This window comes from Megascapheus bottae, chromosome 32 (genome assembly GCF_031878675.1).
Source record: "Megascapheus bottae isolate mThoBot1 chromosome 32, mThoBot2.hap1, whole genome shotgun sequence".
Lineage (NCBI taxonomy): Eukaryota > Metazoa > Chordata > Mammalia > Rodentia > Geomyidae > Megascapheus > Megascapheus bottae.
The window spans coordinates 3,571,605-3,586,753 of NC_143540.1; the positions used below are offsets into that span (position 1 = coordinate 3,571,605).

Consider the following 15,149-nt stretch of genomic DNA (forward strand, 5'->3'; position numbering starts at 1 on the left):
GAGTTCCTCTAGGTCTTACCTGGCCCTGACGTACCACGGTGGTTGGCATTTTAACCAAAGAAAGTAATATTTACTTATGTGTACTCTTCAGTACCCCTGAATGCTTGCTATCTTCTTTTTAAAAGCACCTTTGGTGGATTAAGAGCCCACAAAGAAGCCAGGTATGGTAGCACACCCCTATAATCCCACCTCTTTGGGAATCTTAGGAAAGAGGATTATGAGTATGAGGCCAGCCTTGGTAATTTAGGAAGATCCTGTCTCAAAAAGACAGAGGTGAGGCTGGGAGTTTGGCCTAGTGGTAGAGTGCTTGCCGAGCATGCACAAAGACCCGGGTTCGATTCCTCAGTACCACATACATAGAAAAAACCCGGAAGTGGTGCTGAGGCTCAAGTGGAAGAGCTCTAGCCTTGAGAAAGTCCAAGGACAGTGCTCAGGCCCTGAGCTCAAGCCCAGGACTGGCAAAAAAAAAAAAAGGCAGAGGTGTAGTAATAATTAATAATAATAATAACACAAAGGATACAGACAAATCTAAAGGAACCACAAAGGCTGCACATGTAAATAAAGACCAGCAAAGACTGATCTAGGATGCACATAGATGCATCAAGAAACTGCTAGCTAGACACACTGCAATCTGCTTTATGTCTTCGTCAGCCTTCCATTTGTAGAATATATGGCTTTGAAGCTTGGGCCTTCTTTTGTAGTATGGCAGTGGAGAATGGTGTCTCTCTCTCTCTTTTTTGATTTTGGTTTTGATCCAAAGGAGTGGAGAAGCTGAGGCCTAACAACTTACCCCAGTGGTTCCAGCACGTGCCAACATCTGCTTCGACCTTGGTTGCAGGAAGAAGGGCACCTCTGCCCCTTATTAAGTCCATAAACTGTTGAGCTTTGCCTGTGGCCAGCTACTGTGCTGTTTCATGCGTGCTGTTTTATTGAATATGCTTAACTACTATGATGGTGTGTGTGTGTGTGTGTGTGTGTGTGTGTGTGTGTGTGTGTGTTCATCCTGGGACTGAAACTCAGGACCTAGATGCTATCCTTGAGCTTCTGCATAAGGCTGGACTCTACAACTTGAGTCACAGCTCCATTTCCAGCTTTTTGGTAGTTAACTGGAGATTGAGTCTCATGGCCCTTCCTGCCTGGACTGTGTCTTTAAACCTTGATCCTCATATCCCAGCTTCCTGTGTAGCTAGGATTGCAGGTGGGATAACTAAGCCACATAACATTTAAAAAATCTTGTTTCAAACTTTTCAGCCACGAAGTAATAGATCTAGGAAGCTAACTTCATCTCTCTGACCTCAATAAGCAATTCCTGCACAGCTACCCTGCCACCCACACACATACACACACAAATGCAAATCCCTCCAATGGCTTAGGTATGTTTGGGTGAGGAATGGAAGCATGATTCTGTCTCTGACAATCTTTGCTTCCTCTTGGGGACAGGTATAACACCGGAGTTTCCACCATGAGAACTAGAGGCTGGGAAGTTTGGGATTCATTATTATTATTATTATTATTATTTTAGAAGTAGCTCAAGAGAGAAAGTTCTAAAGGAGGAGCTTAAATCAAGGGCCCAGGGCCTGAAGTTTCTTCCCAAGCTCATTCTGAGAGCATCCAAGATTCGACCTTTCAGATCCTTTTCACTGGATCAGTGACGACAGAGCAGGACGAGGTTGTGTTCTGATGACTGGGGCAGCATGGAGTGTCACCTTGGCTTGACCTTGCTGGCTACGCACGGATGTCCTGATCTGGCTGTAACACAATCCGGCACGGTGCACAGGAGCCAGTAGTAGCAAGAACAGAGCAACATGGTGTTTCCCCATGAACTGTCACAACCAAGAGAAGAAGAAATGATAGCAAAATTATTATTTTGATCCTCTTCTTAACTGAAAAAAAAATCAAACACCTCCAAAAACAGCTTTTCTTTTTTAATAGCTGTGTCAGTAGAAAAAAAATGAGGGATTGATTTCATAACCAAGTCTCCAGATAAAGATAATAAAGAGGGCCAGGAGTTTGGCCTAGAGGTAGAGTGCTTACCTAGCATGCACAAAGACCCAAGTTCAATTCCTCGGTACCACTGTGGTTCAAGTGGGAGGGTTCTAGCCTTGAGAAAACCCAAGGACAGTGCTCAGGCCCTGAGCACTGGGGGACTGCCCTCCCCCCAAAAAGATAATAAAGATGCCAGACGTTGGCATAAAAGAGGCTCAGTCTCTGCTTTTCCTCTTTGGGCTTTGGGATGTAGGCAATCACTGAAGCTTCCTGACCCTGTTTCTTCCCCAGAACCTGCAGAATGGGGTCATCATAGAAGGAGTTGCTGGCACCTTCATAGATAAAATGAGCTCCAGAGAAAGCTCTCAGTAAGTTGTGAGTGATGTAACTTTTGCCAACACAAATGTTCTTGTCACCTCCCCTCTTTGAATCTCTGAATAACCTTTTGTCTTCCCAAGATGTTGAAGTGGCTGATGAAGAGAACATATCCATCCATACAAGTACCAATAACCACACTTACGAAGCCCTAGATGTGTGTCTTCCCTATTGGTTTACACATAGCACAGATGCACACACCACCCACATGCAAAGAAGGGCCAGAGGTTCTAGAATGTGGGGCTATGGGGATGTCTACATCAGTAAACAAAGAGACAGCAGCTACCAGGATCTGATTCTAGAGACAAAACTCTCCTTCCCCCTATCCCCCTCTCCCCCACCTTTTTTTACTGGGGCTTGAACTCAGGGTTTAGGTGCTGTTCCTGAGCTTTTTCTAGCTCAAAGCGGAAGCTCTACCCCTGGAGCCACAGCTCCACTTCCAATTTCTTGTTTAATTAATTAGAGATGAGTGTTTCATAGGGATTACTGCCGGGAATACCTTCAAACCACGATCCTCACCTCTCAGCCTCCTGAGCGGCTAGGATTACAGGTGTGAGCCTCCAGCAATGCCCAGCTTTCTTCTTCCTCTTGATTGCTTTTCCAGTTCATTTGTATATTTGGAGAATTTAAAATTCAGAATCTCGATTTCAATCCCAGCAGAAGGAGGGTGTGAAACTGTGCCCTGCCGAACCCCAAAGATCTACAGGTACCTTTCAACATGCGCTCGGAAACACGTGGGTCAGGCTCCAAGACTCCATGAATCTCCCAAACCTTCCCCCCACCATCTATTGGTTGGGGTAGGGGGGGAAATCACCAGTTAGGTGGAAGTAAAGCCCTTCTCTCCTCCCAGAATGCAAAAGACTCAAGGAGTACTTCCCTAGCCCCAGAGTTCAATCCGCCATACCAAGCCTCCATTTTTGTAGTCACTGAATGGGAGGGAGAAGGAAGCCCTTCCTCTGCCAGGTGGGCTGGTATTAGAAGAGAGCATGCAACCCCTTCCCCCTGCCCCTCCTCTCACACACACCAAGAGACCTGCCTGCCCTGTTTGTGCTCAGTTCCTGGGTCATTCTGATCAACCCCACGGGCTACGGTGTCACAAAGAGCCAGGCACACACGGAGAGCTGGGTCACTCTGAGCCCTTGTTTGTTTTCCTTCTTGGACACATGGGTGACGGGGTGTTTGGAAAGCTCCCAGCAAGGCCGGAATGAGAGTAAGCAAGAGAGTGGACTGTCACCTCACGCAGGCCTGCGGCTGATTTGGGATGTCCCTTTCGAAGGCTTTTTAATAAACTTTGTTTGTAGCTGGCTTGATGAAGAACACATTGGCGAGGACCTCTCGGGATGTTTGGTTTTGAGACTTCCCTTTCTTGGCCTTAGAAGTTCGTGGTGGCAGTGGCTGCCCTCAGGCCCCTGGGGCTCTCCTGTGGAGTGCGGACCTCCCCCTCCAGCTTTCGTCCTGCCACACTGCTGGCCTCAGTGTCCCTGATAAACTCCATGGCAGAAAGCCCAGGGTCAGAGGGTTTGAAAGTTCAACAGGAAAGAAAAAAAAAAAAGGTTCTGTTACCTTTGTAAAAAAAAACTTCCAGGCCCAGCAGTGGAATTTGTTTTTTCAGTCAATTCAACAATGTGTGTGTGTGTGTGTGTGTGTGTGTGTGTGTGTGTGTGTGTGTGTGTGTGTGTGTGTGTGTGTGTGTGTGTGTTGGTCCTGGGGCTTGAGCTCAAGACCTGTGGTGCTGTCTCTTAGCTTTTTCCCTCACAGTGGGTGTTCTACCACTTCAACCACACTTCACTTCCAGCTTTGGGTTGGTTAACTGGAGATAAGAGTCAGTCAGCCTTATCTGCCTGAGCTAGCCTCGAACCAAGATCCTCAGAACTCAGGCTCTTAAGGAGCTAGGACTACAAGTGGAACCTCTAGTGCCAGCAATGTCTTTGATTCCTGCCTCTTCCCATTCCTTCTTTTGTCCCAATTATAGCCATTGTGAGATCAATTTTAGAATCTCCTTAAACCAATAAGCAAGATCCCGTACTTAAGGAGTGCCCCAAAACTCTTTCTGGAACTGTGACTGCTTCCAAGCCAAATGGGGCCAGAGGAATGAATGCCCAGTCCCAATACCCAGAGCTCTGTGAGCATTTCGAATACCGTTATGGATGCAAGGTCCTTCACTAGCAGATGTTACCTGAAGCAATTGCTCCTGGTTCTGATAGGATACAGAGGAAAGTGATTTGGGCAGATAGCCCTCCAATCCCTTCTTTATTTTGACTCAGTAGCCCCAATAGGAGAGAAAGCTGGGTATGTGGGTCCTCGGTGTGTTACTTTCACGTTATGAAATCTGAGTGTGGGGGGTCAGTTCATAGCTGGTTAGCCAACATTCAGCCCTCTGAGGCTGGGCCCCAAGGCTTTCTGGTTTGCAGCCTCTTTTTCCTGAAGCCATCATTTCATATCATCGTGTCCAAATAAATGGCATTGTTGACTCAGGCTGATTAGATGAGCGGGGGTCTTTCCTAAAAAGCAAAGTGTGAGGCTAAGAAAAACAGGATTCTTGGTGGAATTAGGCCTCTAATCCTCTGCTTCCCCAGCTGGGTCTGGGGCCTAGAGGAGCTAGGAAGGGGGGAGGGAGACCCGGAGACTTCAACCACCCCCACCCCGGGCTGGACAGAGGCTGCATTCCCGTCCTGGTTCATTGCACATGGGTAGGAAGATGAGGTCTCAGCAGAACCAGGAACCAAAAGCTACGGGCCACTGGGGGTGATGAAGGAGTGCCCCCCAACACCCCCAGTTACACTAATTGGGCTTTTCTTTAACCCAGAAAATGGGCACTACTACAGTCGTCAACCCAACTCGTCTTCTGAGTGAAAATTGACTAAAGGCCAAACTGACTTTGTTAGGAACACACACATACACACCCACCCACACACACACACACACACACACATCAAAGGCATCAGCTCCTGTGAGAGTCCTTTGAAAGCCTATGGAGCCTTTGAAAAGCTCCACTGGGGCCTCCTGAGGGACCCTGTCCAGAAGTTCTAATGTTTTCCCCACACCAGGCCCTGAATCTCAGCTGATCATGAGCAGGTATACAGCTTGGGGAGCTTAAAAGGCCTCACTGCCTTGTGGGGTCGCCACAATCCTGCCTCCACAAGGGGCTGGTAACCAGGCCCTCTGGAGAACAGCAGATGCAGCTTAGGGCAGCTGGAGACAGCAGAAACCCCTCCAGAGCCCCAAGGCCTCCTCTCCAGCCGCACCAGCCAGGCCTGCCTCCAACACCTCCCCCTGCTCTCCAGCCTCGCGATGCCCCTCAGGCCCCATCTGCACCTCCCCACTCCCATGGCTTGGCTCAAGTGGCAGAGCACCAGCTACAAGCAAGAAAACCAAGTGATGGCAGGAGGCCTTGAATCCCAACTGCAAAGAAAGAACGAGAGAAAGAAAGAAAGAAAGAAAGAAAGAAAGAAAGAAAGAAAGAAAGAAAGAAGAATAGCAAGAAAGCAAGACAGGAAGGAAGGAAGGAAGGAAGGAAGGAAGGAAGGAAGGAAGGAAGGAAGGAAGGAAGGAAAGAAAGAAAAGAAAAGAAAAGAAAAGAAAAGAAAAGAAAAGAAAAGAAAAAAAAGGAGAAGGAAAGAAAGTTGCAGGTTAGGGCTAGAGGTGAGCTCAAGTAGCAGGGCATGTGTCTAGCAAGTGTAAGGTCCTGAGTTCAAACTCCCGTACTACCAAGAAACAGAAGAATGAACATGGAAAGTCCATACAAAGAGAAGTTTGCCACCAGCAAGGCTTTGTAGACATCGCGAACAGAAGTATTCTCCTTGTGCTCTGCTAAGCTATGCTGGCTACCTGAGCTACATCCTCGGTCCTTTTTGCTTTAGCTGTTTTGTTTTCTGGGGTTGGTTTATTGTTGTTCCTTTTCGCCTAGTCTGACCCAGGACTTTGATTTACCTATCTTGCTTCCTGTGTGGCTGGGATTGCAGGCACAAACCATTATGACTGGCTTCTCTGTTGAGATGGAGGTCTCAGTAACTTCGGATAGAACATTCTGAAACATGACAAAATGAATGTTTTGAAAGATTAAAAGAGAGAAAGTGAGCAACAAAAAGAAACTGGAACCATGATAAAAATCCCAGTACTGTTTTTCGAAGAACCAAATAAAATTTCTGGAAATTAAGAAGTACACTCATCAAAATTGAAACAAATGAAGGTATAAATTCAAAAGCTAGATGAAGCTGAAAGGAGAATTTGTAGATTAGAAAACAACTGGGTGGAAATTACCCACATACTTGTTAAAGTAGTGGTGGGGAGTGGGAATGAAAACCATGTAAGAGCAGAGAAGGACCAGCAAACATATACAACAAAGAACTGATCACAGCGACTCACACAGGAATCCTAGCTACTCAGGAGGCTGCGATCTGAAGATCATGGTTCAAAGCCAGCCTGTGCAGGAAAGTCTGTGAAACTCTTATCTCCAATGAACCATCAGAAAACCAGAAGTGGTGCTGTGGCTCAAAGTGGAAAGGCGCTAGCCTTGAGCTGAAGGGTCCGGGGACAGTGCCTAGGCCCAGACTCCAAGCCCTACTACTGACCAAAAAAAAGTGGACCTGCGTTGGCATGGCTCAGTGGTAGAGTACCTGCCTAGCAAGCAAAGCAGTCAAATGTCAGCACTCAAAAAGACAGACATACCAAAGTCCTACAGCTAATACATAACCTGTCACACTGAAGGCCTTTGCTGTGTTCTGATTTGCTTTTCTTTTTTTGTTTTCTGTGCCAGTCCCGTGAATGTTTATGCTCAAGGCTAGTGCTCTACCACTTTGAGCCACAGCACCATTTCTAGCTTATTTATTTGTTTGTCATTTAAGGAGGTAAGACTCTCATGGATTTTTCCTACTTGGGCTGGCTCTGAATGGTGACCCTCAGATCTCAGCCTCCTGTGTAGTTAGGGTGACAGGAGGCGAGCCACTGGCTCTGATTTGGTTTTTAACACGTGGGTAGTAATCCAGGCTGGTTTCAAAAAACAAAAATAAAATCACCATCCTCCCAATCTCCCCCTTTCTCCAGTGGCTGGGATTTCAGAGCTGGGTCACCACGCCCGCCCGAGGGATAACTTTGTCCCTGGCTTACTGAAGCTTCTGTCGAGGAACTGTGAGGTCAGAGGCAGCCATGACAGGCGAGGGGGGAGCCCCCCGACACACACACAGGCATCTCTGGTTTGGTTTCCTGTATAAACAGGAGGTGAGTGGGAAGCTAGACTGTGGTGCGGGGACAATGGCAGTTTGCAGGCAGCGCCTTTTGTCTCTGGTGAGCGGTGGGTGCTCTTGGTTGCAGAAGGCCGGGGGACAGGAACAGCTGGAATCCAGAGGAGGAACTGGCTCTCCCCCTGGCTTTCCCAGGAGGAAGTTCCCCACTGGGTCTCCAAAGCCCTTCCCATCCCAGCCTGCCTCCCTGGGCCCGGGCCTCCCTCCTGGCCACCCCCCCCCCACATACACATACAGAATACCTTATACTCTGGGGGTGTGGGCAGGGCAGATGCCAGTCCAGGAAGCAGACTCTGCCCACTGCCAACGTGGAAAATTAATTCATTAAACAGAAGTGAGAATGTAATAACTAGATAAGCACACACTTGAGATGCAGAGAGCTAGTCGATCCCACTCCAATCCAGAGTCCATTGTATTTGGCAGTGGGGCCTGGGTACAGCCAGCCAGGGAGGTAACAGCTGTCTGAAAGGTAGCTTACAAACAGAAAGGGAGGCGGTGGAGAACAGGCATGGCGTCAAAGCTGTATACATTCATAAGAGCTGGGAGCTAGTGAGTACACCTGTAATCCCAACCACTCAGCAGGGTATATCCCTGTCTGTCCTATGCTGAATTCCCTTCTTCTTCACACTGACACCTCACCATCCATGAACACACACACACACACACACACACACACACACACACGCACACACACACACACACACACACACACACACATGGGCCGCCAATACTGCCCTGGATTTCCTTCCACCTCATTTCCACCTTTCATGGAGCTATTATTAAATGTGGACCGATTCAGACTAAAGAGTCAATGACTAATGGCATTGGCCACCCAGTCTTTTTTCTAAAAGAAAGACCTTCTAAATATGGGATTTCTTCAGTAAACATTGTCTGCCAGATGTACTATACAACCAGGCACTAAGAATACGAAGATGAGTAAGAGGCTGGGGGGGGGGCGGATGCCCCTCATCTCAGCCACTGCTCCAACAGTGAGGCAGGAAAGACCCCTGGAGTCCAGGAGGTAGAAGCCAGCACGGAAAGAAAGAAGTAAAGGCTGAGTGCTGGCCAGGCTCATGTCTGTAAACCCAGCTATTCAAGGGGATGAGATCTGAGGATCATGGTTCAAACCTAGCCCAGGGCAGGAAAGTCTATGAGATCCTGCTCTCCAATTAACCACCAAAAAGCTGAAAGTGGAGCTGGGTGGCTCAAGCGGTAGAGTGCTAATCTTGAACAAAAGAAGCTCAGGGACAGCATCCAGCGCCTGAGTTCAAGCCCCACAACTGACCATAAAAATAACAACACATTGTACTGTATTCATGTAAGTATGCTTTAATATACTTGGTTTCTCCCCTGTCCTAGGCGCTGTGTCTTTTCGTGCAGTATCTCAACGAATTTTCTAAGGAACTGCACAATGTGAACACTACCATCATATTGCTGATGAGGGAAACTGAGGAACAGAGAGGCTGGAAAGCAGCCCCAGGTCACACAGCAAGCAAACCACTCAGCCAGCATTTAAGCTAAAAGCTGAGCCCACGGGTCCTGAGCAGAGACTTAGCACTCTGCTTCCCCCCTCCCCACCAACACAGCAGCTGACCCCTCTACCCAGCCAGTGGCCTTAGATCCAGCCATGCCCCCTGCTTGATAAACTGAGGCACGTGACTACCCGCAATCCCAAAGAATAAAATAAAGTGCAATGTCTCTCAACAAGCACATGGATAAATAAACCCCCACGTGTGCCATGCAGGGAGAATGGCCAGCGCTGGCCTTTGTGTATCCACTCCAAACCCGCCCCACAAACACAGGTTCCAAGAAAAGGCCAGCACGCGTCTTTCCATAACAACAGGATACCCTGTATCTAAAGTTAGGAAACGGTGCTCAACCAAGTGCGCATACACACACACACACACACACACACACACACACACACACGCGCGCGCACACACAGCTGCAGGGCCAGGCATGGTGGCTTCCATCTGGAATCCTAGCTATTCAGGAGGCTGAGATCTAAGAATCTCCCTTTGAAGCCTGCCAGGGTAGGCTTCCAATTAACCACCAAAAAGCCAGAAATGGAACTATGGCTCAAGTGATAGAGCACCAGCCTTATGTTGTAAAAGTTCAAGGAAGATGCCCAGGCCCTGAGTTCAAGCCCAGTATGGAGCCTCTCCCTCTCCCTCTCTCCCTCTCCCTCCCCACCTCTCTCTCTCCTTCTCCTTGAAGACTGAAAAGAGAGCTGAGGGATGGAATTCAGGATGTGATGACACAGGGGAAAATGTCGTTACACCTGGCTGCTGCTGAGCTGAGTTGTGGAAATATCAGGGAGAGGGGAGTGGGGGAAGAAGAAGGAACAGGAGCCAGCCTGGGTGATCAGGAAGAAAGGGGGGGGAGAAGAAGGAGGAGGAGGAAGAGGAGGAGGAGGAGGGAAAAGGTAATGGTCAGGTGAGCTGGTGGCTCAGGCCTATAATTTTAGCTACTCAAGAGGCTGGGATCTGAGGACTGAGGTTGGAAGCTAGACTGGACAGCAAAGTCTATGAGACACTTATTTCCAATTAACCACACACACATACACACACAAACTGTAATCAGAGGTGTGGCTCAAGTGGTAGAGCACTAACCTTGAGCAAAAGAGCTCAGGGACTGCGCTCAGGCCTTGAGTTCAAACCCCAAACTAAACCTAAAAAAGAGGGGGGAAGGGGGAGACCTACTTGCAAATTCTAAGCAGAACATATTAAGGCAGCACTCATAGATAGTTGCAAAGTGTATAGAATTAAACACACCACAATCATTCATAGTTATACTTCTTCCTTATATTGTAGTACTAGCTGAGTACAGATGCCTGGAATTTTTTTTTTGGGGGGGGGGGTCGGTCATGAGCTTGAACTCTGGGCCTGGGCACTGAGCTGAAGAACTCAGGGACCCCTTTAGCCACAGCACCACTTCCCATTTTCTAGTGGTTAATTGGAGATAAGAGTCCCGTTGTTTAGTGCTCTGGCTGGCCTTGAACTGGGATCCTCAGATCTCAGCCTCCTGAGTAGCTAGGATGACAGGCGTGAGTCACTGCAGCTGGCTCAGATGCCTGGATTTTAAACAATGAATGTTAAATTTTTTTTAAAAATCAGCAATTCCCTTTATTAAAGAATTTATAACATTAAAAGAAAGAGAAGGGGGAGGAGGAGCAGGGGGAGGAGGAGGAGGAGGAACAGAGCTCCACTCTGATGGAGTCAGACTCAGCTTGTTGCCCACTCTGCCCTCACCTAGCTGTAGCTAGGCACCGCTGTGGTACAGAAGGAAGCCAGGGTTGAGAAGCCAGACTGCAGCCACACTAGGTATGTCCCCGTGGTGGGAGACAGGCCAGGAAAAAAAAAAAAAAAAAGGCCAATTGCTTGCAGACATTTTGGATGTGGAGGGTGAATTCTGGAAAGCCTGGTGATCAAACCCAGGGTTGTCCAGATGACAGGCAGACCATGGGGAGGGTGAGAAGTCTCAGAGAGAGAGAAAGTGGGAAGGCGTGGGAAAGGTGTGTGTATTGACTGCCCGGGGTTAACTCCACACTGGCGTGACACTGGTGTGACACTGGTGTGACAGTCCCTCAGTCCCTCATTTTCCACAAAGCAACCCGACTTCTCCTTCGCTCTGGGGTGAAAACTGGGGGCTGGAAGACTCAAAACACCTGGGCTGTCCTGCAGGGGTGAAAGACCCGGTTACTTCAAAGCACACCTAATCACCTAATGGTTGATATTCTCCCCGGGGCCGGTCCTGTGCGCCCTGCTGTCGGGGACAGGTAAGGAGGAGTCCCTGGAACTCTGGAGCACCATCGAAGAGAACGAATGTTTCACAAATGGAGATTTGAATACAGGTCTTCCTTGGCCAGTGGCTGGTTGTTTTTCGTTTTTGTTTTCTCCCCCCCCCCCCACCCCCTTCCAAGTCTAAGACAGCACTGCGTACACCAGAAGGGAGGGAGTGGGGGGAGAAGTAGGATCGGAAGGGGAACTCAGACGAGGAAAGGAATGAAGAAGAAAAAGGAAAGGAGGTTGCCGGACGGTGGACGTCGGCGTTTCCAGCCTGCGCCCCACCCCAAGCTGGACAGCGGGCCGTCCCCGCCTCTCCAGGGCCGATCTGCGCTCGGATCTCCACTCGTGACAGCCGTGCCCACGGATGGGGAGGAGGAGGCACCCGCTTGAATCCAAGAATCACAACGACGTACAACAGCGATTCCGAAGCTCGGGGCTGGGGGTGGAGGGGGGTCCGGGGATCTCCACTCCCCTCCCCCTCTCTTCTCCGGGGGTCCTCTCCCCCCACCCCTCCACCCCGCCAGGCGCCCGGCGGGTGCCCAGCCCTCCTCCGCCCGGCTCCATCCCGGCCGGATCGCGGACTGCGCCCCGGGGAACCTGGAGCGCCGGCCCGGCCCAGGGCTTCTCCGCCCCGCGCAGAACTGAGAGATCCACGTGTGTGTTTCTAGCTTTTCTCTAAGCCGTCACAAAACCTCCTCCATTCCCCCCTCCTCGGGCCCCCTCCGCCCTCCACCCCCAACACACACACAGCCCGGCCCAAGAAGCGCAAAACGAACTTTTCTTTCTTTCTTTCCTTTCCTTTCACCTGAAGGCTGCGAGGAGGCTCGGGGCGCCCCGTCCTCGCCGAGGCTGGGGCTCCCCAGGCCGGGTGCCGGGCGCTCTGCTCCCCACCGGGGGCCCTCAGCCTCTCCAGGCCCAAAAAAGGGAGAGAGGAGAGAGAGAGAGGGAGAGGGGGTGAGCCCGCTGGTGAGGCGGCTGGATGCCTCCCCTCTCCCCCTCCTCCTCCCGGGGAGTGGGGGGATGTGGGGAGGGGAGATCGGGTGGGCAGAGCTGGGGGTCCCGGCCGAGGTTGGGAGACGCGCTCGCCCGCGCGCCCAGGGCCGCCCGCCCGGTCGCCGGGGACGAAGGCGCCTGACGCAAGCGGAACTCGGCGGAGCCCGCACGGAGCGGGGTCCCGGCGCCCCACGGCTGCTGCGGGGGGCGGGGGGAGCCGAGGCGGGGAGGGACCCGGAGGAGGCTGACCCGACCGGAGACGCGGGGTCGTGGCTCGGGAAACCGGGGCGGGGAGGGGGAGAGGCGGAGACTGGCCCGGGCGGGGAGGGGCGGCGGGGCCGGAGCCCCCCTCTCCGGCGGAGGGGGCGACTCCCTCCGGCCAGAGGCTGACTGCGCTCCACTCCCTCCGGCCTCTCCCTGGAGGGGGGTGGGAGAGGGAGCGGGGAGAGAAAGGGGCGGCGAGCGCCGAGCCGGGGCCTGCGGCGGCGAGCGGGCCCAACCGCGGCGGGCGGGCGCGCGGCGAGCGGCGGCGGCGGCGGCGGCTCCAGCCGGGGGCTCGGCGGCGGCGACCGCGCCTGCTCGCGCCCGGGGGACCGGGGCAACCGACCGGCGGCCGGGGGCCGGGACGACCGGACGGGACGACCGCGGCCGTGCGCCCTAGCTCGTTCATCTCCCCCACCCCACCCCACCCCCGCCCCGCTCCGCCCCGCAACTTGGGGGGGGGGCGATCGCCGTGGAGAGCCACCCCACCCCTTCCCCGCTCCCCCGAAATAGACGATCCGCAACTCCTTCGCAAGTGCGCCCGGACCCGAAGCTCCGAACCACACCGAGCCAGCCTCCCCGCCTCCCCGACGCCCACACCCCGTCACCCCCACCCCACCCCGGGGGAGCCCAACCAACGCGGCCTGGGCGCACCGGCCGGGGCCATGATGTCCAGCTATCCGGAGCCCGAGGACGCCACGGGGACGCTGCTGGCCCCGGACACCGGCCGCGGAAGAGGAGTCCCGGAACCCGAGGCGCCGCCGTCGAGCCCGGGCAAAGGCGGAGGAGGAGGAGGAGGCGGAGGAGGCGGAGGCGGAGGAGGCGGAGGAGGCGGAGGAGGAGGAAGCGTCCCGGAGAAGCCGGACCCCGCGCAGAAGCCCCCGTACTCGTACGTGGCTCTGATCGCCATGGCGATCCGGGAGAGCGCGGAGAAGCGGCTGACGCTGTCCGGCATCTACCAGTACATCATCGCCAAGTTCCCCTTCTACGAGAAGAACAAGAAGGGCTGGCAGAACAGCATCCGCCACAACCTCAGCCTCAACGAGTGCTTCATCAAGGTGCCGCGCGAGGGCGGCGGCGAGCGCAAGGGCAACTACTGGACGCTGGACCCGGCCTGCGAGGACATGTTCGAGAAGGGCAACTACCGGCGCCGCCGCCGCATGAAGCGGCCCTTCCGCCCGCCGCCCGCGCACTTCCCCCCGGGCAAGGGGCTCTTCGGGGCCGCGGGGCCCGGGGGCGCCTGCGCCGTGGCGGGCGCGGGCGCCGACGGCTACGGATACCACCTGGCCCCCCCGAAATACCTGCAATCCGGCTTCCTCAACAACTCGTGGCCGCTGCCCCAGCCGCCCTCGCCCATGCCCGGTTACGCATCCTGCCAGATGGCGGCGGCGGCGGCGGCGGCGGCGGCGGCCGCGGCGGCCGCGGCCTCGGCGGGGCCCGGGAGTCCCGGGGCGGCGGCCGCGGTGGTGAAGGGGCTGACGGGCCCCGCCGCCTCGTACGGGCCGTACTCCCGGGTGCAGGGCATGGCGCTGCCCCACGGGGTGGTGAACTCGTACAACGGCCTGGGAGGCCCGCCGACGGCGCCCCCGCCGCCGCCCCCGCCGCCGCCGCCGCCGCACCCGCACCCGCACCCGCCGCACCCGCACCACCTGCACCCGGCCGCCGCGCCCCCGCCGGCCCCGCCGCACCACGCCGCCGCCGCGCCGCCCCCCGCGCAGCTCAGCCCCGCCAGCCCCGCCGCCGCCGCGCCCCCGGGGCCCGCGCCCTCCAGCGCGCCCGGCCTGCAGTTCGCCTGCGCCCGGCAGCCCGAGCTCGCCGTCATGCACTGCTCGTACTGGGACCACGACGGCAAGACGGGCGCGCTGCACTCGCGCCTCGATCTCTGAGAGCCACCGCGGTGGGGGAGGAGGGGAGGGGGAGACACCGCGTACCCCGCGCCCCGGCGAGGAGCGTGGGGGTGCCAGGACGCGCCAGGCCCGCCGGCACCCCGATCCCACCACCCGCCCCCATCTCCCCAGGATCCGCAGCCCGCGAGGCGCACACTCCTCACGCCCGGCTCCACTTCTGGTTCTCCCCTACCACCACCACCACCACCACCGAGGCCAGGGCGCACGGCTCTCCGAGGCCTCCAGCGCTCCACCGGCCTCGGGCGCCAACCCGCGCGCGCGCACGAGAGAGACAGAGAGCGCGGACCCTCGGCGAGGCCTCGCCTACCGCCGGAGCCCCCGAGCTGCACGATCCGAGCCAAAAAAAAAATCACCCAGGAGGAGAGACAGAGAGAGAACCACCCGGGCTGAGGCGCGGACACGGAGACCCCTCCACGCGCGCGCGCGCCCTTGCGCCTTCTCCGGATTGTTCCCCTCGACGGCCGCGCAAGCTTTGCCTGGGGTTGAACCGGGGAACCGGGACCCGCGCGCAGGCCGAGTTCAGGGGCGAACCTGCCCCGGGGGATGGCCCCGTGGATCCTCTTGAACTGTTCCGAAGCACCAAGTAACGGGGTCCAGCC

General features: G+C 54.5%; 1 protein-coding gene across 2 annotated transcripts; it reads left to right on the top strand.

Moving 5' to 3' along the window:
• Positions 1-13,038: 13,038 nt before the first annotated feature.
• On the top strand, positions 13,039-14,529 carry Foxl2 (forkhead box L2). Of its 2 annotated transcripts, none has more exons than XM_090323284.1 (2): positions 13,039-13,441; positions 13,487-14,529. In XM_090323284.1, the coding sequence occupies exons 1-2, from the start codon at positions 13,309-13,311 to the stop codon at positions 14,527-14,529; spliced, it is 1,176 nt and encodes a 391-aa protein (XP_090179410.1). In that variant the 5' UTR covers positions 13,039-13,308. The 2 variants fall into 2 exon arrangements, with proteins under 2 accessions (XP_090179410.1, XP_090179411.1); XM_090323285.1 differs by having other exon boundaries at positions 13,039-13,423; positions 13,481-14,529.
• Positions 14,530-15,149: the final 620 nt, after the last annotated feature.